At 34.9% G+C, this 23,760-nt stretch overlaps 2 protein-coding genes across 11 annotated transcripts in view; one reads left to right on the forward strand and one right to left on the reverse strand.

Annotated features, from left to right (window-relative positions):
* SPATA1 (spermatogenesis associated 1) overlaps positions 1 to 23,760 on the forward strand; it is a 63,879-nt gene that overhangs the window by 34,720 nt on the left and 5,399 nt on the right. For 4 of the 7 annotated variants that reach the window (XM_082688150.1, XM_082688144.1, XM_082688145.1 and 1 more), the window contains exons 7-13: positions 2,560 to 2,680; positions 3,646 to 3,706; positions 8,633 to 8,744; positions 9,790 to 9,915; positions 12,957 to 13,135; positions 15,163 to 15,261; positions 16,108 to 16,195. In XM_082688150.1, coding sequence (XP_082544276.1) covers positions 2,560 to 2,680; positions 3,646 to 3,706; positions 8,633 to 8,744; positions 9,790 to 9,915; positions 12,957 to 13,135; positions 15,163 to 15,261; positions 16,108 to 16,195 — 786 coding nt within the window. Of the gene's footprint in view, positions 1 to 2,559; positions 2,681 to 3,645; positions 3,707 to 8,632; positions 8,745 to 9,789; positions 9,916 to 12,956; positions 13,136 to 15,162; positions 15,262 to 16,107; positions 16,196 to 18,124; positions 18,195 to 23,760 lie in introns of all 7 variants that reach the window. The other 3 variants (XM_082688146.1, XM_082688149.1, XM_082688147.1) reach the window with 2 other exon arrangements.
* CTBS (chitobiase) overlaps positions 17,151 to 23,760 on the reverse strand; it is a 75,398-nt gene continuing 68,788 nt past the window's right edge. For all 4 annotated transcript variants that reach the window (XM_082688154.1, XM_082688153.1, XM_082688151.1 and 1 more), the window contains one exon: positions 17,151 to 17,636. In XM_082688154.1, coding sequence (XP_082544280.1) covers positions 17,445 to 17,636 — 192 coding nt within the window. In that variant the 3' untranslated portion in view covers positions 17,151 to 17,444. The remainder of the gene's footprint in view (positions 17,637 to 23,760) is intronic.

The following is a 23,760-nucleotide window of genomic DNA, read 5'->3' on the forward strand; positions in this document are numbered from 1 at the left end:
TTCATAAGTTGATGGACATTTGGGCTCTTCCCATAGTTTGGCTACTGTTAATAATGCTATATGTTAATAATTAATAATGCTATGTTAATAATATTAATAATGTTAATAATAAACATCAGGATGCATTTGTTCCTTCAAATCAGTATTAGGTAAATTCCTAGTAGTATACAATTGCTGGATTGTAGGGTAGTTCTGTTTTTAATGTTTTGAGGAACCTCTACTGTCTTCCAGAGTGGCTGCACTAGCTTGCATTCCCACCAAAAGTGTAAGAGGGCTCCCCTTTCTTCACATCCTTGCTAACATCTCTTTCCTGTGTCATTGATTTTAGCCATTCTGACAGGTATGAGGTGGTTTCTCATTGCAGTTTTGATTTGTATATCCCAGATGATCAGTGATGTTGAGCGTATTTTCATGTGTGTGTGTTGGCCATCTGTATGTCTTTGGAAAAGTGTCTATTCATGTCTTCTGCTGATTTCTCAACTGGATTATTTATTTCACAGGTATTGAGTTCAGTAAGTTCTTTATAGATTTTGGATACTAATCCTTTATCAGATATAGCATTTGCAGATATCTTCTTCTATTCCAAAGGTTGCCTTTCAGTTTTATTGATTGTTGCCTTTGCTGTGTGGAAGCTTTTTATCTTGATGAAGTCATTTTGCTTTTGAGTTCATTTGTTTTTGAGTTCATTTTGGTTTTGCTTCCCTTTCCTTCAGAGACATCTCTAGTAAGAAGTTACTCAGGCCAATGTCAAAGAGGTTGTTGCCTATGTTCTTCTCTAGGATTTTGATGGTTTCCTATCTTACGTTGAGGCCTTTTATTCATTTTTAATTTATTTTTGTGTGTGGTGTAAGAAAGTGTCCAGTTTCATTCTTCTCGGTGTTGGGGAAATTGTGTTGGGGAAATTCATATGACTGTCCAATTTCCCCAACACCATTTGTTGAAGAGACGGTCTTTTTTTCCATTGGCTATTCTTTCCTCTTTTGTTTTAATGGGAGTAACATGGCTGAATTTCAGTTCTGGAAAAACAACTTAGGTTACATTATGGACAATAGACCGAGGTAATAAGACCTAAACTATGAAATGCAGTAGGGAATAGAAATCAGAACTTGAAATCAAGAAACTCCTGAGGATTGGGTACTGTGCTACGTGCTTTACATGTACTTTGCCATTTTAGGAATAAATAAGGAGACTTGAGTTAGAGAAATAACACCTGCTGTGACAGTGTCAGGACTTAAACTCCTGTGTGTCTGACTAGAGGCCTTACTTTATTTATAACACTGTGCTAGAGTCATACTGAACTTTTCACTGTTGTCAAAAATACTGCATATATTGGTACACTGTATCTTCCAAATGCCATTTTCTTTGCATAAATTATTCTTACTCTCTTCTTTTTCAGGCAAACATCTCACAGTTCAAAACATAGTTTCACGGTTATCACTTCCTTTTCTCTGAATTTGCAACATTTTATGCATATATTACTATATCTCTCAAAGCACTATTATGATTTTTTCAAAGTGAATAGACCTTTCTTTATGTTTTTAAATTGCATAGGTATTGAATGGTGCAGTCATCATGCTCTATACTGTTACTAGGAATGAGATCCACTAGCCATATCCCTATCACAATTACTCAAAATCTGAATTTTGCATTGTTATTTCTTTCTTTGGCAGGGTGGGGAGCTGGTATTTTACTCTTAGCTTTAAAATAGCTGATATATCTGGGTTTTGTTCATTTTGCATTGAATATATCCTTTAGAAAATCCCTGTTTGTTCTAAAAAGATTTTCAAATGTGCATTTGAAATGTATATTTCAAAGGGAAATGTAGCAGCTAGACTAAACTTAAATTGGTATGGGTTGAAAAATTTTGTGGCAACCATTATAAATGATTTTTCAATTATTAACATGACCATTAATTTTTTTCTAAATTAAAAAATTTGATTTTTCCAAGGGAAAAATATCTGTATTAACACTTTCAGGTTGATGGATCTTTTGTTCATATAGATCATATAGAGAACATTAATGTTAACATTTTAAAGGCATTGCATAGTTTTCCTACGTGGGGAAATTTTGTTAAAATGAAGGGAGATTTTATAGCTAGAAATGTATGTGAAATAACAAATGACATTATATGCTTTGTATTTATAGCAGCATTTTCCAGAGAAGTTTCCTCAATATAATTTCAAAAGATGATTTTGGCAAAAACTTTCTGAAGACAATTAAGTTTGAGTAAAACCCAATTTATCCCCATCTTGCAGATTCACACTGTACATAAACACAGAAATCCTGCAAGTGTGTGTGTGTAGCGGGGCAGGGTATTCTTGGTAGGGTTCCTTAATCCGTTTTTTCCCCAAACTGAATTGACCAAAGAATTCTTCCCATAAACTGTTTCATGAAATTCACTTTGGAAATTGTTGCCTTATATCATGAATAGTAGAGTTCATGGAAATTCTGAAACATGGGACAAGATTATAGTATGTACATATATATATACATATTTGTATGAACTTTCATTTTACTATTTTCTTAATATTATGAACTTTATTTGCCATGGATGAACAGCAGTATCAGCTGGGGGGAAAGCCACTCCAAAAGAAAACCAGACTGGAAAAAATCAAATTGGAAATTCTGAAGTTCCAGGATCATTAGAATCGAATAGTGATTATTTTAGCAACAAAAAAAGGTAATTACTACAGATGTTGATTCTATGTGTCATAGTCTAAACTATAAGAAAGAGATATCCAGGGACGCCTGGGTGGCTCAGTTGGTTAAGCAGCTGCCTTCAGCTCAGGTCATGATCCCAGCGTCCTGGGATCGAGTCCCACATAGGGCTCCTTGCTCGGCAGGGAGTCTGCTTCTCCCTCTGCCTCTGCCTGCCATTCTGTCTGCCTGTGTTCATGCTCTCTCTCTCTCTGACAAATAAATGAAAAAAAAAAAAAAAAAAAAAGATATCCAGAGTACTGTTACAAGGACTTCTAATCAGAACAAACATATGAGTGAAATTAGTAATATTTTAATAAAAATGACCTTGAATCTAATCTCTACTGTTATATATGAACAATAGAATTAATAATAATCCAATATAATCAATAATTTAGCACTTAAATTTATTTCCATTGTGATTATTTTATCAGGGCAGTGTAATGACAGAAAAATTTGCCTTTACTTGACTTTCTTAGAATTAATTTTTCTGCCTCACTTAGATTCTAGGTTATGGGTAAACTAACCAGCATGCTTGAGTTTCATATGGAATCATTTCATTCAGAATTATAGTATTTAGACAACAGTTTTGCATATGTAGTATTTTGAAATTAAGATAAGGGATTTTATAAACAATCATTCACAAAAGAACTATAAATAAAATTTTCCAAAATTTTTAATTATTTTACTTTGCTATAGACAGTACAATGTGATTTGAATTTAGCTATAGTAAATATGATTTTCTTACTCATATTAAACATAGTTTGTGTTGATCATTAATGAGTTTAATGATCATTAAAGATAATATGCTATTGGTCTCAGGCTTTTTAAGGTTTTAATGTTATATTTGTGTTTACAGAATATCAAGTAAGATATGTAAAATGCAAAAAGCTAATGTTCATGGAATCGTTTTTTAACATGACTTTCAAATCTGTCATTCCCTTTAAGTCCTTTTCTTTGGAAAAATGAAGATGATGGAGTTAATATCATTAGAACAGAGGACAATCAGGTATGACTTTAAAGTTTTTGTTTAAATGCAATATTACAACAATATTTATAACTACAAAACTGCAGCATAAAATGTTTAAGGTTAGAGGATGGGAGATAAGCCTCAAGAAAGCTCAGGAGTCAACCATTTCAGTGAAATTTTTGGGTGTTCCATGGTATGGGTGAGACATATTGAGGTATGCATTTTAGAGTGAAAGTGAGGTTTATATATCTTGCCCTAGTTTTCACTGAGAATCAGTCATTTGATGGACCTCTTTGGAAGTTGGAGAAAGATTTGCCACATTTGGATGTGCTGCTTCAGTTTTGGGTTTTTGTTTGTTTGGGTTTTTTTTAAATCAAGTAATCTAAAAAACTGCCAACTTTGGGCCCAATGCAAGAGAAGGTTCAGGAGGTGATCTGAGAGACACTGCAAGTTGCCACTTAGGTTTTAAAGGCCAGGTCATACAGTACTGCCTGATGTGTAGTAGACTGGAATGCTGAATGGAGTCTGAGGCAAGCTCTGGTAGGAGAATCACAGCTCAGAGCCCTTTGGTTTTAGAGCAAATAAATGTTCTGTTGTTTCTGGATATTAATAAAACATGCTATCTTCATGCTTTAAAATTTTTGACAGTCTAGTGGATGCTTAATGCTATCCATGGTTTGAATTTTAATTGCCCAAATTATTCTTAAAGTTGATCATGTTTTAATAATTTCATGGACTCCATTTTGGTAACTTTTTGAAAGTACCTTTTCAAATGTTTCTTTAGAGTTGCTTGTTCTTTGTTTCTGTTTAGTATGTTTTTTTTTAATTCCCTGGAGGTATTTCTTTGATGCTTATGCTATGCTGCAAGTATCCTCCCCTACTCTCTGTCTTGTCTATAGTCTGTTTTGCTGAATGCCTTAAGTATTCCATATCCTTATTTTTTTCCACATTCTCTTGTTAGGTCTTAGATTGAGAATAGTATATCAGAATCTCCTATTATTAGTGTGTTACTATTTATCCTGGCATCTCCTGTGGTTTCTGATTTACTTAGATTTCTCTGTTATTTGGGAAAATGTTCTAATTTGAATACTAGGATCACTTGCACTTTTTTGACTCGTTTAGTGCTTTTTTTTTTTTTTTTTTTTGCCTGAGTTCTCCTTTATTGCATATCAAGATATGCTTTCTTTTATATACATTTATTTGGCATACCCTCATCTTCCCTCCCCACTTTTTTCCCAGCCTTTCTGAATTGCTTTATTTTAGGTATGTCTTTTTTTTTTTTTAAGATATTTATTTATTTATTTATTTGAGAGAGAGAGAGAGAGCACAGAATGAGAGAAGCAGAGCAACAGAGAGAAAAGAGAGAGCATGAGCTGGGGTGAGGGACAAAGGGAGAGAGACAAGCAGATGCCCCACTGAGCAGGGAACCCAGTGCAGGGCTTGATTCCAGGACCCTGAGATCATGACCGGATGCAGAGGAAAATGCTTAACTGACTAAAACACCCAGGTGCCCCAGGTATGTCTTATATGTACAGCCTAGATAGAGTTGGGTTTTACTTTGTGAGACAGTCTGAAAATATTTTTCATTTAGTAGGTGAGTTATGTCTACTTATATTATTGACAGGACTGATGTGTTTGTCTGGAGATTTGTCATTTTATTTTATGTTACTATGAGTTACTATGTAGTTTATTTGTACTTTTCTCCCCCTCCTCTTTTTTTTTTTTTAGAAAGGTTGTATTTTTGTTCTAGTGTTTATCTTTACACTAGTACATTGATGGCTAGTATTCTTAGTGCCCTCCTTTTTCCTTTTTTAAAAATGTATGCTTCTGCTTTTGATTTGTTACCTCAAATTATTCACTGACTCCTGTTATATTCAGGGCAATCAAAAAAATCTCCTTTCTTCTCTCATGTATTTTTAGTTCTGTTATTTCTACTGTATCAGAGAATATCACATTTATATACCATACTTATAGTCTTATGCCCTCACCTTTTCTTTTAGTTGCAGATTGTAGTTAAATATATTAAATACTTACTGCAGAAGATTTTTCAATCATCTCTTGGTTGGATTAAGCTCAATTTTAAAAAGCACCTCACTGTAATATTCTCTTCTTCCGCATTTAAAACTTTGAGCAGAGTTAAGTAAACTAGGGCCTGAAGACTGTTTTGTAAAGGCCTTGAACCTAAGTGTGCTTTCTACATTTTTTTTAAAAAAGGTCTTATTTATTTATTTGACAGAGATCACAAGTAGACAGAGAGGCAGGCAGAGGGGGAGGGAAGCAGGCTCCCCAGTGAACAGAAAGCCTGACGAGGGACTTGATCCTAGGACCCTGAGATCATGACCTGAGCCGAAGTCAGAGGCTTAGCCCACTGAGCCACCCAGGCGCCCTGTTTCCTACACTTCTAAGGAATTGAGAAGAAAAAGAAAAACCAGGACAGAGACCATATGTAGCCTACAAACCCTAAATTACTTAGTCTCTGGCCCTTTACAAAATGTATTAATCCTTGCTGTAGAATTTTGATACCTGAAGGATAGCTTGATTGGGTATTACATCCTTAGCTTACATCTTTTTTCCTCTCAATTTCTTTGAAATATTGCTCTACTGATGTCTTTTTTTATATGTTACTAATAAGTGTGGTGACTGGTTTTCTTTTCTTTGTAAACTAGCTTGTGTAGATTTGTCTGGAAGGCCAGAGGTTTCCTTTAATGTGTACTAGTTTTACCAGACTGTATCTCAATTGAGAATTCTAGGTCAGGTTTTTCTGTGTACACAGTGGATTCTTGCAGTGTGAAAATCGGGACTTCTTTATACCAGGAATGTTTTTTAAAATTATGATTTCAGGGGTGCCTGGGTGGCTCAGTGGGTTAAGCCTCTGCTTTCGGCTCAGGTCATGATGTCAGGGTCCTGGGATCGAGCCCCACATCGGGCTCTCTGCTCAGCAGGGAGCCTGCTTCCCCATCTCTGCCTGCCTCTCTGCCTACTTGTGATCTCTCTGTCAAATAAATAAGTAAAAATCTTTTAAAAAGTAAAAGTAAACAAAATTGTAATTTCAGAAAACAATTCAAATAGCAGATCCATTCTGTTGTTTTGTTTTCTTTTTTACCTTTTATATATGTTACTTTCTCTAAATAACATATTAGATATAAATAAAAATAGTAAAATAGATGTATTTTACTAAAATAGGAAAACAGACATATTTTACTAATTTTTGTGTTTCATATTCTTTGCTCTTTTTATTTGTATTCTCCACTATCCTTTTCTTTTTGGCCATATTTTTTTCCTTTATTAGATACTAATTTATTCATTTCTGAGACAATTTTGTTTTTCCTTTCATTTCTTTTTTCAGTTCAGCCAACTTTCACATCTTCCTCTTGTTTTTCCTATTTTATTCTGAGTTTTAAAATTTCTGATTTATTTTGTTTGTTGTATCTGCAAATGCTTGCTTAATTATGTTTAATCTATATTGGAACTATTGTTAAGTCTTTCTCTATTTCATGGCTGCCTATTTTGTTTTGTTTTAGTTCTCTGTTTTGAGGGTTTTAAAAAATAAATCTGTGTGAATGCTAGATTATTTTGAGATATTGTTTATGTTTACTTGTGTTGGATTTTTCCTGTAAGTAATAACAGGTGTTCTTACAGAGGACAGGGAATGCTGTTTGGTGGTTTCTTTTGCTTCTTAGATCAGGAGCTCCCTCTTCTGTTGCTGTAGTGAAGTGCAGCAATTTATTTTTAAACGGGGTCTTTTTTGTCTATTTTCATTGAATTCTCTTCTACTATTTAATTCAGCAGAGCTATCTTGGCCACTTTCTTTTACCACTTGGCCCTGAATAAACACCCTCTTCCAATTATTTTCCTCTCTCCTAGAATCTGTCTTCTCATAATTAGCACCTCTGGCCCCCTATATTTTATAAACCCCTTCTTCTGGCCTCCTCATCAAGTGCTCTGATTTAAAAGATCTTATCTTTACTCTCAGTATTTCTTCTGCACATGGGGTCCTCTCCTTAAAGAGTAAATCATGTTTATTGTATTATCTTTGTATAGTAGTCACTAATGCAGAGTCCCATCTGCTTGTAGGTGTGGGCTCCTGAGCGCACTCTCCTCATCTAGGGTGTTTATTTCCCCATGTATATGTAAAGTAAAGTATGTGTATATTAAAGGAGTCTGTGTCCTACTTATGCTATAGACATAAATTATGGGTAATTTTATTTGCTTTCCTTTTATAGTAATTGGGAAGATATATGGAAAGATTGTAATTTAGGTGGTCGCCATTATTTTATTAGAATCTGAGCTTAACCTTAAAAACTAGAAAAAGAACAATAAAACAAAGGAGGAGTAAGGGCTTAATGAAGATAGGAGAAACTAAGAAGTTACAGAAATGAAAAACCTAGCAGAAAGAACTGAAAACAACTCAAGATCTATGACGTGCTAGTGGGAGAAACATCAACATTGGTATGGCTTAGGGTACTTTATCATAAAAGGGTGGTAACACAAAAGTTAGGAAAGGTGAAGGTGATACAAACACAAATACAGAGCAGATAAAGGATATGAGAATAAAATATTTCCTAAAATTTGAAAATGTAATACATTTCCTAATTTTCAAAGTAGAATATAAATGATCAAAGTTGACCCAATTTTAAAAAAATAAGTAGTCGTCTTAGAAAAATTTTAAAGTTATAAGTAACTAAGAAATCTTGGAAGGAAATCATGTTTAGGAAGGATTAATGGATTCCTTTTTTTTCACTCTTAATTTTAAATGAAGTGCCTGTGTATAATGTCCAAGGAATAGTGGAGAAACTGGAGCACAAGAGATAATCTATAGTTACAAATACAGATTTGGGAGTTTGTCACCATATCAGTTAAAAAAAAAAAAAAGCATTGCTGTGGTGAATTATCAAATACTTACAAATAGGTTAAAAGTAATGTGTTATCCTATCAGATCCTACTGATTTTCATGTTTTCTTACAGATAGATAAAAAAGAGTGTATCACCCTACCAGATCTTATTGATTTTCCTTCACTTCCTTGTCAACCTGCTCTTTCTCCAGGAATAATTGATATATCTTTATTACAGATTGAAAGTAAGTATGTTGACACTAAGTACAGATGATTCTGTGCGGTGAAGTTAAATATTAATGGAAAATTATTGCCTACTGACTAGAGAGATTCAATTTGGGAAGATAAAGTTCTAGAGATAGGTGGTGGTGATGGTTGCAAAGCATCATGAATGTACATAATGCCACTGAACCGTACATTTAAAAGTAGTTAAAACTGTTGATGTTTATTTTACCACAAAAAATTTATTTTAAAGTATGTGAATGATATGTTTTTACTGCATATGTTTAACAATCACTAATGTTACTTGGGCTTTTAAAAATATACATTTTGGGGGGCACCTGGGTGGCTCAGTCTGTTAAGCATCTGACTCGTGATTTCCACTGAGGACATGATCTCAGGGTTGTGAGAGTGAGCCCACATTGGGATCTGTGTTCAGTGCAGAGTCTGCTTAAGATTTTTCTCTCTTCCTCCCTCTGTTCACACACACACACACACACACACACACACACTCTCTCTCTCTCTCTCAAAAATTAATGAGATTTTTATATATAAAAATACATCAAGAACAACAAGTCTAGGTCAAAGATAAATTTACCGGGGTGCCTGGGTGGCTCAGTGGGTTAAGCCGCTGCCTTCGGCTCAGGTCATGATCTCAGGGTCCTGGGATCGAGTCCCACATCGGGCTCTCTGCTCAGCAGGGAGCCTGCTTCCTCCTCTCTCTCTCTACCTGCCTCTCAGTGTACTTGTAATTTCTCTCTGTCAAATAAATAAATAAAATCTTTAAAAAAAAAGATAAATTTACCAAAAGAATTAAACCAAGATGCATAATTACTTCAACTTTACCTAATTTCTACACATATATGTAAATGTAGAAGAGACATACTATATTCTTTACATATCTGAAAATCCCCTCATTGTGTTCCTGTTAGAAACTGAAATGACTCCTCAGTATTTTCCATGGTGGCAAATGCAACAAAAACAAAAACAAAAAAACAGACTTTTGGGTAAAATTTACTCTTGCTATTTTAAGTACTCTTAAGTTTTACACCTAAAAGGTTATCCTTTTAGGAGAGAAGATTATTGAACAGATGAAACAAGTAAAGGAAGAAAGAAGATATCTGGAAAGAATTAGAGAAGAACTTCTAAAAAAAGTTGAAAAGCTATGTGAACAGAGCAAATTGAAGCGATATCATGGTAAAGTTTATTACACCTTTTATCACTCTATATTTTATCATTAACATGCTTTACAGAAAGTTTTTTTTAATTTAAGTTCAAATATTTTTTATAATTGGCATTCATTTATTCATTATTGTCTACTGAATTTAGCCACTGTTCTAGGGGCTGATGAAATAATAAGCAGACACAATTTTGACTCTGCCCTCAAAGAGCTTATAGTCCAGTGAGGAAATGATAATCAGGAAAACAATGATGCATCCTGATGATGCTATGATAAAGGAATTACATAATTGTACACCTAGAAGTACAGAGGGAAAACACCCAAATTAGATGGGAGAGATCAAGAAAGGCTTCCAGGAAAAGTGTTAAGGATGCTAGAATCTGAAATGTGCCTCCTCTTGCCTATAGGCCTTCAGAAATGTTTTTCCCTCTGCCAGCTACATCTTCTTTTCCTTCTATCTACCCTCATCCCAGGTAACCTGGCTTTTTCCTACTAATCATTCAATCTCAGCTTTAAGTATCAGTTACTCTAGAATCTCAGGATTCATATTCTAGAATACTCTAGAATCAGTTACTCTAGCAATCTCAGGATCTTAGTCTTCCCTACATGGTTAATTTTGTGGTATATGTCTATCTGCTTTGAGTAAATGAACGAATGAGAAAAATTAGGTAGAAAAATAGCTTGTTTTCTTGCAACAGAATTAGAAACAAGTGTTATTGGGACTGGTAGAAATGGAAAAATGAGACAGAATGGAGAAAGTATAGAATAATGGGTTGAGAGATGTTGAAGGATTTGAAAGGACAACATTTTGAGTTGTATTTGAGGATTGTATGAATAAAGGGTATATATGGAATTAACTCGTTTTAGGATCCTCAATTTACAGCAAGACTATTTCTTTAGTACTATAACTGACTAAAAGTTACAGACAATGTCAGAGATACTTCTGCAGGCTCCATCTCATAATAAGTGTTACTCTGGAAATGGTGGCAATGACTCAGCTTTGTTGTACTGTTCAAAGTGACTTTATCAGACAAATTTGAGTAATGGACTAAAAATCTTAGGACCAAGATTCTAATGCCAGATCTATCTTTTACTTATTTCTTCTCTTTGTGCCTCCCTTTTTCTGTTTATAAAATGAGAATGATCATTCACTTTCTATTTCAACAGGAATGTTTCAAGATAGAAGACCATGTATCAGCCATCAAATATTTATTGAGGTTATGTGCCTCAATTCCCTGCATTGTTTTAAATGTTGAGGGTACACCAGCAAACAAGATAAACAAGGCCCTGCTCCTAAGGAGCTTGCTTCTAAATGGGAAGAGACAGAGAGTGAACAAATAAGACAGTATGAGCTACTGAGCAGAGCTCAGAAGTCAAAAGAGCATAGTAAAGGGTGATGGCACAGTAGAGCTGCTTGAGCTAGGGTTTTCAAGGAAGGCATCACTGAGGTGGTGTCATAAAGATATGATTAATAAGGAGGCAGGCAGATAAGAAAATAGGTGAGGGGGAAAGTCTGAACAGAAGGAACCCTAAAATGTCAAGGTCCAGATATGGAAACAAGCTTTGCAGTAGTAAGGACCTGAAATGAGGCAAGTGTGGCTGGAACGAAATACAGAGTAATGTTGAGGAAAATAAAATCAAGAGGTCAGCAAGGAACAGATAGTCTCATTCAAGAAATCTAGATTTTATTCTAAGTAAGGTGGGAAGCCATTGGAGGATTTTTAAGCCAGAGGTTTATACGATTTAAAAAATATTTTTAAAAGATCAGAATGACTGCTATATGGAATAGCCTGTTCTGTTACAGGGGCAAGAATGGAAGCAGAGAGACCAGTTAGAAACTAATGGACTTTCAAAAGATGATAGTGGGGGTGCCTGGATGGCTCAGTCCATTAAGCATCTGACTCTTGATTTCAGCTCAGGTCATGATCTCAGAGATTGAGCCCCATGTTTTTGGCTCTGCGCTCGCAGGGAGTCTGCTTCAGATTCTCCCTCTCTCTCTGAGCACACATATATATATGCATGCTCTCTCTCAAGATAAATCCTAAAAAAAGATGATAGTGGATTAACTAGGGACATAGCTTTGAAGAAGGTAGAATGTGCCAGATGCTGGAAGTATTTTGGCAATAGTATCAATAGAACTTGCTGAAGGACTGGGTATAAGGCATGAGGGAAATAAAACTCTTGAATCTTGAATTTTAATCAAATCTCCTTATAGACTTTTTAAATTGGTGTTTTCATTTCTTTGATAATCTTTTAAAAATAAACCCATATTTTGATATAATAGCATGCCATTTGTGTTCCTGTTAAGTTTGTATTTAGAATCTCCTTGGTGTCAAAGTGAGAGCCTAAACTGGCAGTATTAAGTTTCTAATTTTCTCAACTAAGGGGCTCAGATTTAAGAAATTCCTGCCCTATATAAGTTTTGGTAATATATTTGGAATAATTTTAATAAGTGATGAATCAGAATCAGCTTACTTTATAAAACATAAGTCATTTTGGAGGGCTGAAAAAACAGTATGCCTTTCTCTGGAAAAAAGTGATCAAGGGACGCCTGGGTGGCTCAGTTGGTTAAGCAGCTGCCTTCTGCTCAGGTCATGATCTCGGCGTCCTGGGATCGAGTCCCACATCGGGCTCCTTGCTCCACGGGGAGCCTGCTTCTCCCTCTGACTCTGCCTGCCACTCTGTCTGCCTGTGCTCGCTCTCGCTCTCTCTCTCTGACTAAATAAATTAAAAAAAAAAAAAATCTTAAAAAAAAAAAGAAAAAAGTGATCAAAATAAATACACACGTTTTGCTATAGGTGGTATTTTCAATGAAGATTTTTCAGAAGTAATTACAAATTTAAAGAACTTCGTTTGGTTCCTGTGTTTATCACTACTATATTTGTAAGGCAAATCCTTTTATTATCTAATAAACATTTCAATCTTTGCTTTAATTTCCTCAACATATGAGGGAAGAAGGTTAGGGGAGTAGAAGGGTTTAAATTAACTCTAGGGTCCTTTCCAGATGGAAAAGTTTAATCCTTTAGTCAGACTTACACTATAATCTGCTTTTTTATAGCCTGTGATGGTTGGAAGAAAAAATATTTGGAAACAAAGAAAATCACAGCATCACTAGAGGAAGTTTTAACAAAACTTAGAGAAGATTTGGAACTTTACTATAAAAAACTGCTCATGCAACTTGAATCCAGGGAGATCAAGATGAGACCAAAGAATTTGGCAAACATCACAGACTCTAAGGTACTTATTACTAAATGTGTTCATATTATGTTAGAGACGTTCTACTCAAAATACGTGGTTTATCACTGTTAGTATTATCACATGTAGGATGCTTTGGGCTACAGGTAACAAAACCTTGACTTAACCTGGCTTCAACAATAAGAAAATTTATGATCTCCTGTAATGGGTGCTGAGAAAATACCATCAGCAGCTTAATGATGTCTTTAAAGGGCTAGGTGCTTCCAGTAGTTCTCCCCTATTATTTTCATTATAAGACTGCTTTTCCTCATGGTACCAGTAGAGTTTCCGATAGCTAGTAGGACTATATGCCTCCCAAAAAAGAATATATAAAACTTTTCCTTTAGCCCAGTGGGGGTTAAACCAGGTTGAACCTGGATTAATAGTAGTTATCAGGGAGTACTCTGTGTTTATTCAGACTACTTAGGATCTACTTCGGTACCTGGGGATAGGGTCACTTTCTTTGAATCCGTGGGAAAGAGATGAATACCTGATGCAATATGGCAGGGGTCAAAAGTCTGCACTACATTCCTTTTCTTTAGCTGGGGACTAGTTAATAACACCCACAGAATATAAAGGTATTGGTATATTAAGAAAATTATTGAATTATATTTTGATTTTTTTTCTTGAGATAGTATTGAACCTTGATAGATCAGAGACATGAATTTCACTTTTTAATTGAGTTATTATGTATATAAACAAATAAATTCAAGGCCATTTATCAATTTTTGTTGGTTGACCAAAAAAGATTGCATGTTAATTATGATTAAGAGTATGGATTTGACTTTAGACATGATGAAATACTGAAAGTTTGCTATTTTATTTTTTCCCAGTCTTATTGAGATATAATTGGCATATAACATTAGGATAAAGTGATATATGTATATATTATAAAATGATTCACACGGTAAGTTTAATTATAAACTATTTTTCCTGTGATGAGAGCTTTTAAGGTCTATTCTCTAAGAAACTTTCAAATATACAATACAGTATTGGGTGTTTTTTTTCAAGATTTTATTTATTTATTTGACAGAGATCACAAGTAGGCAGAGAGTCAGGCAGAGAGAGAGGGAGGGAGCAGACTCCCTGCTGAGCAGAGAGCCCGATGCAGGGCTTGATCCTAGGACCCTGAGATCATGACCTGAGACGACGGCAGAGGCTTTAACCCACTGAGCCACCCAGGTGCCCCTGCAATACAGTATTGTTAACTATAGTTATCATGCTGGGCATTATATCCTCAGAATTTCACCCATTTCCCCTGCTTCTCTACCAACCCATCCCCGGAATCTGTTCTGTTTCTATGAGTAAAGGTTTACCATTTTAGATAAACCTAATGTAAAACTCAAATAGGCTCAAGTAATCCATTTTAGCAGCATAGCTGATTTTTTTGTTTTATCAATTTTTTTTCCACAATGACAGCTTAAAATTTTTAATAGTTTTTGTGGACTACTATACTTCAAAACCTTTCTAAACAAAAATAACCAGAAAGTCTTTTTTTTTTAATTTTTTATTTTTTATAAACATATATTTTTATCCCCAGGGGTACAGGGATAATCACCAGGTTTACACACTTCACAGCACTCACCCAAGCACATACCCTCCCCAATGTCCATAATCCCACCCCCTTCTCCCAAACCCCCTCAGAAAGTCTTCTTATATAAAATATAGTATTTCATTATTAAATATTTTAAAGAAATACTAATCTGATTCAACTAATAAAGTTGACAATTTCAAAAGCCTAGTATCTTAAACCTAGTATATTCCTTTTGTAGTAATAGTTTTTGTAGTAATAGTTCTTGCCTTTGTGGTGCAATTTGTACAGATATCTACATATTTTTATAAAACATGAATAAAGGTGGTAGAACAGAAGGGAATGTGGTCCTTAAGACATAAGAAATTTACTCCAAGCAATGAGTTTATTTTATGCAATAGGTTATGATTTGCCTTTTTGGAATTATCACTTCATAGTTTACAAGGCAATAAAAATAGATGTTTTACTAAATAAGGGTGTCTTTATGTATTTCACACAGAATTACCTCATCATCCAGATCACCGAAGTACAGCATGCAATTGACCAACTTAAGAGAAAACTGGATACTGACAAAATGAAACTTATAATAGAAGTTAAGGTAATTTGCATTTCTCCTAATCAGGTAACATTTATCTTGAAATAAATTGTTTTAGTGTTTTACTTTTGGGCATCAAAATTTAATTTAGCGTAAGGATAGCAAAGGATTGTCTTAAAATTATTATCTTAACAACCAAGAGTATGAGTTAGAAAAATGCAGGAATTGAACCCTGTGTAAAGGTATAAAGGTTATAACAAGGCCAAAGTAAAATTAGTAGAATTTCACTAAGAATTAAAGGAAAAGGACCTTCTGAATCAGTGCAGAGTCTTAATAGTTTAAAAGTAATTTTCATATATTGAGTCATCCATAAATAAGTCTGACAAACCACTGAATGCCATTTAATTTTTAGTTTTTTTACCTGTTCTGGGAGTAATTATGCTCTGATTATTTTCATATACATATAATTATATGAAAGCTCTAAGTTCACTTCTTTATCAAAAATAGATCTAGAATCAGAACTGTCCAATTAGAACTTTCTGCAATGATGGAAATGTTCTGTATCTGCACTAATACAGCAACCAGTAGCCACGTGAGGATATTGAGCACTTCGAAGGGTAGCTTGTTGTGTAACTAAGGAATTGATTATTAAATTTTATGTAATATATAATATATAATGTATATATAATATATAATGTAGTATTTATGTAATATATAATATATATTTATGCAATATATAATATAAATTTTATGTAAATTTTATGTAATATAAGTAGCTACACATGGCAGGTAGCTACTGTACTGAATAGTGCAGGTCTAGATCTTTTCACTAGCAGTGTTAGTTAGGCATCTCTCAATTTTAGAAGGGTAAGATGAAAGTTCATTTTTGAAAGGTGATTCTTTTTATAGATGAGAAAGCAAGCAGTCTCAGATTTACGCACATTGAAAGCTGAACTGGCACAGAAGAAAATTAACACATCTTTACAGTCTCCATTAGGTATGTTAATTTATAACTTGTCAAAAAATTTAACCATTGTTCTCCTTGGCGCAGTAATTTATATAAATCATAAGTTTTATATATTTTCACTTTTCATGCGGGTTTTACAAAGTGTTTCAGGAAATATTAGATGTAAAAAAGCAAAATGGTGCCTATTTGGTTATTTTTGAAGCTTTTAAATATTACATATTTTATAGTACTATATAATTTTCTCTTTTAAATAGAGACAGTTTGTTCATTGTATTTTAATTAAAAGCAATCTGGGAATATAAAATAGGGATATTGAACTTACGTCCAGGCTATGATACAGATTAGTATCTAAGAATTTAAAAGTTTAGAAATACAGACAGTATTAATTCAGCTAATACTATGGAAATGGTTGGTTTTTCTCTGTGATAAATAACTGAGTAAATAGAAGATGAAGTAGTCTCAATAACAGACAACTGGATCATCATTTATTCCAATTTGAAGGCAGGGAGACTATACAGGGAAGGCAGATTTATGTAAAACCAGAATTCAAGGAAGCAAATTTTTAATGTGTTTATAGGAACTAATATAAGTGTAACACAATATTCTTAATTACCCTGAAGAAAACAGAGACCTCTGTACATTTAGAAAAATTTTAATTGTGCAGAGAAAATAATTGAGAAACCAATGTCCTTAGAAAATTAAAAATAAAATGCCAATTGAAACTAGCGAGGAAATAAATTATAGATGCTCATAAATGAAGGAATAATAACTAGAAGGGTAAATAAAGTTTCTGCTATAACTTCATAAAAATAGTTTCAGTGAAAAATACTAATTCAAAATATTACTTATTTTCATCCTTTTTCCCCCTTTTGGAGACTTAATTAAATTAGTTTAAGTGCATCAGCTTGATGAACCTAAAAGATACTAAATTGCAAGTTTTAAATTTATTGAACAAAAAGTATAGAGCAAAGTGCTTCTCCAAGTCTAGGTTTTTAAAAATTTTATTCTGAGCAAATAATTTCTACTTCCAATTACACGTATTTTTAAAATTAGCATAATAAAATCCTAAAAAGTTTTTCCTAATTATAAATTGTGTTAAACATAAAAGAGTAATATAAAGTTGACTTCTTACCTTTGTTTTTAAACAAAGCATTTCTTTATCTGCTTTTAAGTAGAATAACTAAAATATGTGACATGACATTTGTATTCTCTTCAAGAAACTGATTTAAACTGATCATTTTTTCTAAATCTTAATAGTTTGACAGAAGATGTTTATCTGTCACAGCTTTGGTTTTAAGACTTTCCACATGTCTTCAGTTTGCTGTTTGGCTACAGCATCTCCAGAATAGTCAAGACAATTTGCGTGCCACATGCCAATGCCTCGTAAGCCACGCTTTTGTATGTATGCCGCCTTTAAAGAAATGCTCTGAGGGTCGTCATACCACACTTGATGAAAATGGCCAGAAGAATCCTATAAGAATAAATTAAACTGTTTAGTACAATATTAAATCCAATGATTCAAAAAGGATACAATGAAGTAAATAGAAATTTTAGGGCACAGTACATTATGCTTTCATGGTTCTGTATGTGATACTTTCTAGATATGACTGTAGTACTTTTACAACAGCAGAGATTACACAAATGAGCTTCGTAATATAGTCTGTACTATACTTAAAGTCCTTCTCATGCTCTCATTCCTTCATGTCCTGAGATTTCTTCCTTGGTCTGATCTGATGGTTAGCGACCATCAGAGAGTCACTCATGGAGCTTTTCAAAATACAAATTCCTGGGACCCACATGAAACCTACTTAATCAAAATATTCTAGGGCTGGAACCTAGGACATGTCTTTGTTTTGTGTTTTACTATCCCATTAGGTAATTCTGATGTACAGACATAGTTAAGGAGGATCACTGCTATGGTCCTCTAAAACCAGCTTATGCTTTTTTTTTAATCTACAGTTCCCGAAAATTTGCCTAGTTAGGAGCTCAGGGGATGATTTTGTTTATGATGAATTTGCCAAATAAAAAGGTAATGGGTGGGGAAAATATCTCCTTTAATAGGTCTTACAGAATTAAGAACCATAAACTAGCCTGTAAAGTCCTCCCCAGCATCAACTGCCTCTATCTAGTACTAACACTGTCTCTCTTAGAAGGTAGGTATTCTATTGGATAAGGGATAACAGAGGAAAGGAACAGAACTAGGCAAAAAGGTTAAGGAAAAGAAGAAAAGATAAGAACTAAAAAATATAATGGCCTGTGATTTAAAATAATTTACTGATTTTTTTTATCATTTTTTTTTAATTTTTATTTTTTATAAACATATATTTTTATCCCCAGGGGTACAGGTCTGTGAATCACCAGGTTTACACACTTCACAGCACTCACCAAAGCACATACCCTCCCCAATGTCCATAAACCCACACCCTTCTCCCAAACCCCCTCCCCCCAGCAACCCTCAGTTTGTTTTGTGAGATTAAGAGTCACTTATGGTTTGTCTCCCTCCCAATCCCATCTTGTTTCATTTATTCTTCTTGTACCCACTTAAGCTCCCATGTTGCATCACCACTTCCTCATATCAGGGAGATCATATGATAGTTGTCTTTCTCTGCTTGACTTATTTCGCTAAGCATGATACGCTCTAGTTCCATCCATGTTGTCGCAAATGGCAAGATTTCATTTCTTTTGATGGCTACATAGTATTCCATTGTGTATATATACCACATCTTCTTGATCCATTCATCTGTTGATGGACATCTAGGTTCTTTCCATAGTTTGGCTATTGTGGACATTGCTGCTATAAACATTCAGGTGCACGTGCCCCTTTGGATCACTACGTTTGTATCTTTAGGGTAAATACCCAATAGTGCAATTGCTGGGTCATAGGGCAGTTCTATTTTCAACATTTTTAGGAACCTCCATGCTGTTTTCCAGAGTGGCTGCACCAGCTTGCATTCCCACCAACAGTGTAGGAGGGTTCCCCTTTCTCCGCATCCTCGCCAGCATCTGTCATTTCCTGACTTGTTGATTTTAGCCATTCTGCCTGGTGTGAGGTGATATCGCATTGTGGTTTTGATTTGTATTTCCCTGATGCTGAGTGATATGGAGCACTTTTTCATGTGTCTGTTGGCCATCTGGATGTCTTCTTTGCAGAAATGTCTGTTCATGTTCTCTGCCCATTTCTTGATTGGATTATTTGTTCTTTGGGTGTTGAGTTTGCTAAGTTCTTTATAGATTCTGGACACTAGTCTTTTATCTGATATGTCGTTTGCAAATACCTTCTCCCATTCTGTCAGTTGTCTTTTGATTTTGTTAACTGTTTCCTTTGCTGTGCAAAAGCTTTTGATCTTGATGAAATCCCAATAGTTCATTTTTGCCCTTGCTTCCCTTGCCTTTGGCGTTGTTCCTAGGAAGATGTTGCTGCGGCTGAGGTCGAAGAGGTTGCTACCTGTGGTCTCCTCAAGGATTTTAATGGATTCCTTTTGCACATTGAGGTCCTTCATCCATTTTGAGTCTATTTTTGTGTGTGGTGTAAGGAAATGGTCCAATTTCATTTTTCTGCATGTGGCTGTCCAATTTTCCCAGCACCATTTATTGAAGAGGCTGTCTTTTTTCCATTGGACATTCTTTCCTGCTTTGTCGAAGATTAGTTGACCATAGAGTTGAGGGTCTATTTCTGGGCTCTCTATTCTGTTCCATTGATCTATGTGTCTGTTTTTGTGCCAGTACCATGCTGTCTTGATGATGACAGCTTTGTAATAGAGCTTGAAGTCCGGAATTGTGATGCCACCAACGTTGGCTTTCTTTTTCAATATCCCTTTGGCTATTCGAGGTCTTTTCTGGTTCCATATAAATTTTAGCATTATTTGTTCCATTTCTTTGAAAAAGATGGATGGTACTTTGATAGGAATTGCATTAAATGTGTAGATTGCTTTAGGTAGCATAGACATTTTCACAATATTTATTCTTCCAATCCAGGAGCATGGAACATTTTTCCATTTCTTTGTGTCTTCCTCAATTTCTTTCATGAGTACTTTATAGTTTTCTGAGTATAGATTCTGTGTCTCTTTGGTTAGGTTTATTCCTAGGTATCTTATGGTTTGGGGTGCAATTGTAAATGGGATTGACTCCTTAATTTCCCTTTCTTCTGTCTTGCTGTTGGTGTAGAGAAATGCAACTGATTTCTGTGCATTGATTTTATATCCTGACACTTTACTGAATTCCTGTATAAGTTCTAGCAGTTTTGGAGTGGAGTCTTTTGGGTTTTCCACATATAGTATCATATCATCTGCGAAGAGTGATAATTTGACTTCTTCTTTGCCGATATGGATGCCTTTAATTTCCTTTTGTTGTCTGATTGCTGAGGCTAGGACCTCTAGTACTATGTTGAATAGCAGTGGTGATAATGGACATCCCTGCCGTGTTCCTGACCTTAGTGGAAAAGCTTTCAGTTTTTCTCCATTGAGAATGATATTTGCGGTGGGTTTTTCATAGATGGCTTTGATGATATTGAGGTATGTGCCCTCTATCCCTACACTTTGAAGAGTTTTGATCAGGAAGGGATGCTGTACTTTGTCAAATGCTTTTTCAGCATCTATTGAGAGTATCATATGGTTTTTGTTCTTTTTTTATTGATGTGTTGTATCACATTGACTGATTTGCGAATGTTGAACCAACCTTGCAGCCCTGGAATAAATCCCACTTGGTCGTGGTGAATAATCCTTTTAATGTACTGTTGAATCCTATTGGCTAGTATTTTGTTGAGTATTTTCGCATCTGTGTTCATCAAGGATATTGGTCTATAGCTCTCTTTTTTGGTGGGATCCTTGTCTGGCTTTGGGATCAAGGTGATGCTGGCCTCATAAAATGAGTTTGGAAGTTTTCCTTTCATTTCTATTTTTTGTTTGTTTGGAGATTTTTAATGACTGTTTCAATCTCCTTACTGGTTATGGGTCTGTTCAGGCTTTCTGTTTCTTCCTGGTTCAGTTGTGGTAGTTTATATGTTTCTAGGAATGCATCCATTTCTTCCAGATTGTCAAATTTATTGCCGTAGAGTTGCTCATAGTATGTTCTTATAATAGTTTGTATTTCTTTGGTGTTAGTTGTGATCTCTCCTCTTTCATTCATGATTTTATTTATTTGGGTCCTTTCTCTTTTCTTTTTGATAAGTCGGGCCAGGGGTTTATCAATTTTATTAATTCTTTCAAAGAACCAGCTCCTAGTTTCGTTGATTTGTTCTATTGTTTTTTTGGTTTCTATTTCATTGATTTCTGCTCTGATCTTTATGATTTCTCTTCTCCTGCTGGGCTTAGGGTTTCTTTCTTGTTCTTTCTCCAGCTCCTTTAGGTGTAGGGTTAGGTTGTGTACCTGAGACCTTTCTTGTTTCTTGAGAAAGGCTTGTACCGCTATATATTTTCCTCTCAGGACTGCCTTTGTTGTGTCCCACAGATTTTGAACTGTTTTATTTTCATTATCATTTGTTTCCATGATTTTTTTCAATTCTTCTTTAATTTCCCGGTTGACCCATTCATTCTTTAGAAGGATGCTGTTTAGTCTCCATGTATTTTGGTTCTTTTCAAACTTCCTTTTGTGGTTGAGTTCTAGCTTTAGAGCATTGTGGTCTGAAAATATGCAGGGAATGATCCCAATCTTTTGATACCGGTTGAGTCCTGATTTAGGACCGAGGATATGATCTATTCTGGAGAATGTTCCATGTGCACTAGAGAAGAATGTGTATTCTGTTGCTTTGGGATGAAATGTTCTGAATATATCTGTGATGTCCATCTGGTCCAGTGTGTCATTTAAGGCCTTTATTTCCTTGCTGATCTTTTGCTTGGATGATCTGTCCATTTCAGTGAGGGGAGTGTTAAAGTCCCCTACTATTATTGTATTATTGTTGATGTGTTTCTTTGATTTTGTTATTAATTGGTTTATATAGTTGGCTGCTCCCACGTTGGGGGCATAGATATTTAAAATTGTTAAATCTTGTTGGACACACCCTTTGAGTATGATATAGTGTCCTTCCTCATCTCTTATTATAGTCTTTGGCTTAAAATCTAATTGATCTGATATAAGGATTGCCACCCCTGCTTTCTTCTGATGTCCATTAGCATGGTAAATTCTTTTCCACCCCCTCACTTTAAATCTGGAGGTGTCTTCAGGCTTAAAATGAGTTTCTTGGAGGCAACATATAGATGGGTTTTGTTTTTTTATCCATTCTGATACCCTGTGTCTTTTGACAGGGGCATTAAGCCCATTAACATTCAGGGTAACTATTGAGAGATATGAATTTAGGGCCATTGTATTGCCTGTAAGGTGACTGTTACTGTATATGGTCTCTGTTCCTTTCTGATCTACCACTTGTAGGCTCTCTCTTTGCTTAGAGGACCCCTTTCAAGATTTCCTGTAGAGCTGGTTTGGTGTTTGCAAATTCTTTCAGTTGTTGTTTGTCCTGGAAGCTTTTAATCTCTCCTTCTATTTTCAATGATAGCCTAGCTGGATATAGTATTCTGGGCTGCATGTTTTTCTCATTTAGTGCTCTGAAAATATCATGCCAGCTCTTTCTGGCCTGCCAGGTCTCTGTGGATAAGTCAGCTGCCAATCTAATATTTTTACCATTGTATGTTATAGACTTCTTTTCCCGGGCTGCTTTCAGGATTTTCTCTTTGTCACTGAGACTTGTAAATTTTAGTATTAGGTGACGGGGTGTGGGCCTATTCTTATTGATTTTGAGGGGCGTTCTCTGAACCTCCTGAATTTTGATGCTCGTTCCCTTTGCCATATTAGGGAAATTCTCCCCAATAATTCTCTCTAGTATACCTTCTGCTCCTTTGTCTCTTTCTTCTTCTTCTGGAATCCCAATTATTCTAATGTTGTTTCGTCTTATGGTGTCACTTATCTCTCGAATTCTCCCCTCGTGGTCCAGTAGCTGTTTGTCCCTCTTTTGCTCAGCTTCTTTATTCTCTGTCATTTGGTCTTCTATATCACTAATTCTTTCTTCTGCCTCATTTATCCTAGCAGTGAGAGCCTCCATTTTTGATTGCACCTCATTAATAGCTTTTTTGATTTCAACTTGGTTAGATTTTAGTTCTTTTATTTCTCCAGAAAGGGCTTTTATATCTCTCGAGTGGGTTTCTCTAATATCTTCCATGCCTTTTTCGAGCCCGGCTAGAACCTTGAGATCTGACATATTACCAATGTCTGTATTGATTAGGTCCCTAGCCTTCGGTACTGCCTCTTGTTCTTTTTTTTGTGTTGAATTTTTCCGTCTTGTCATTTTGTCCAGATAAGAGTATATGAAGGGGCAAGTAAAATACTAAAAGGGTGGCAACAACCCCAGGAAAATATGCTTTAACCAAATTAGAAGAGATCCCAAATCGTGAGGGGGGAGAAAGGGGATAAAAAGAGGTTCAAAAAGGAAGAAAGAAAGAAAAAAAAAAAAAGAAAAAAGAAAAGAATTTAAAAAAAGAAAACAAATAAGAAAAATATAAAAAAGAAAATATATATATATTAGATAAACTAGTAAAAAATCATTTAAAAAGAAAAAGGTAACAGTTAAAAAAAAAATTTTACCCGAAGGCGAAAAAAAAAAAATGAAA

Source organism: Mustela nivalis (assembly GCF_964662115.1).
Source record: "Mustela nivalis genome assembly, chromosome: 10".
NCBI classification, from domain to species: Eukaryota; Metazoa; Chordata; class Mammalia; order Carnivora; family Mustelidae; genus Mustela; species Mustela nivalis.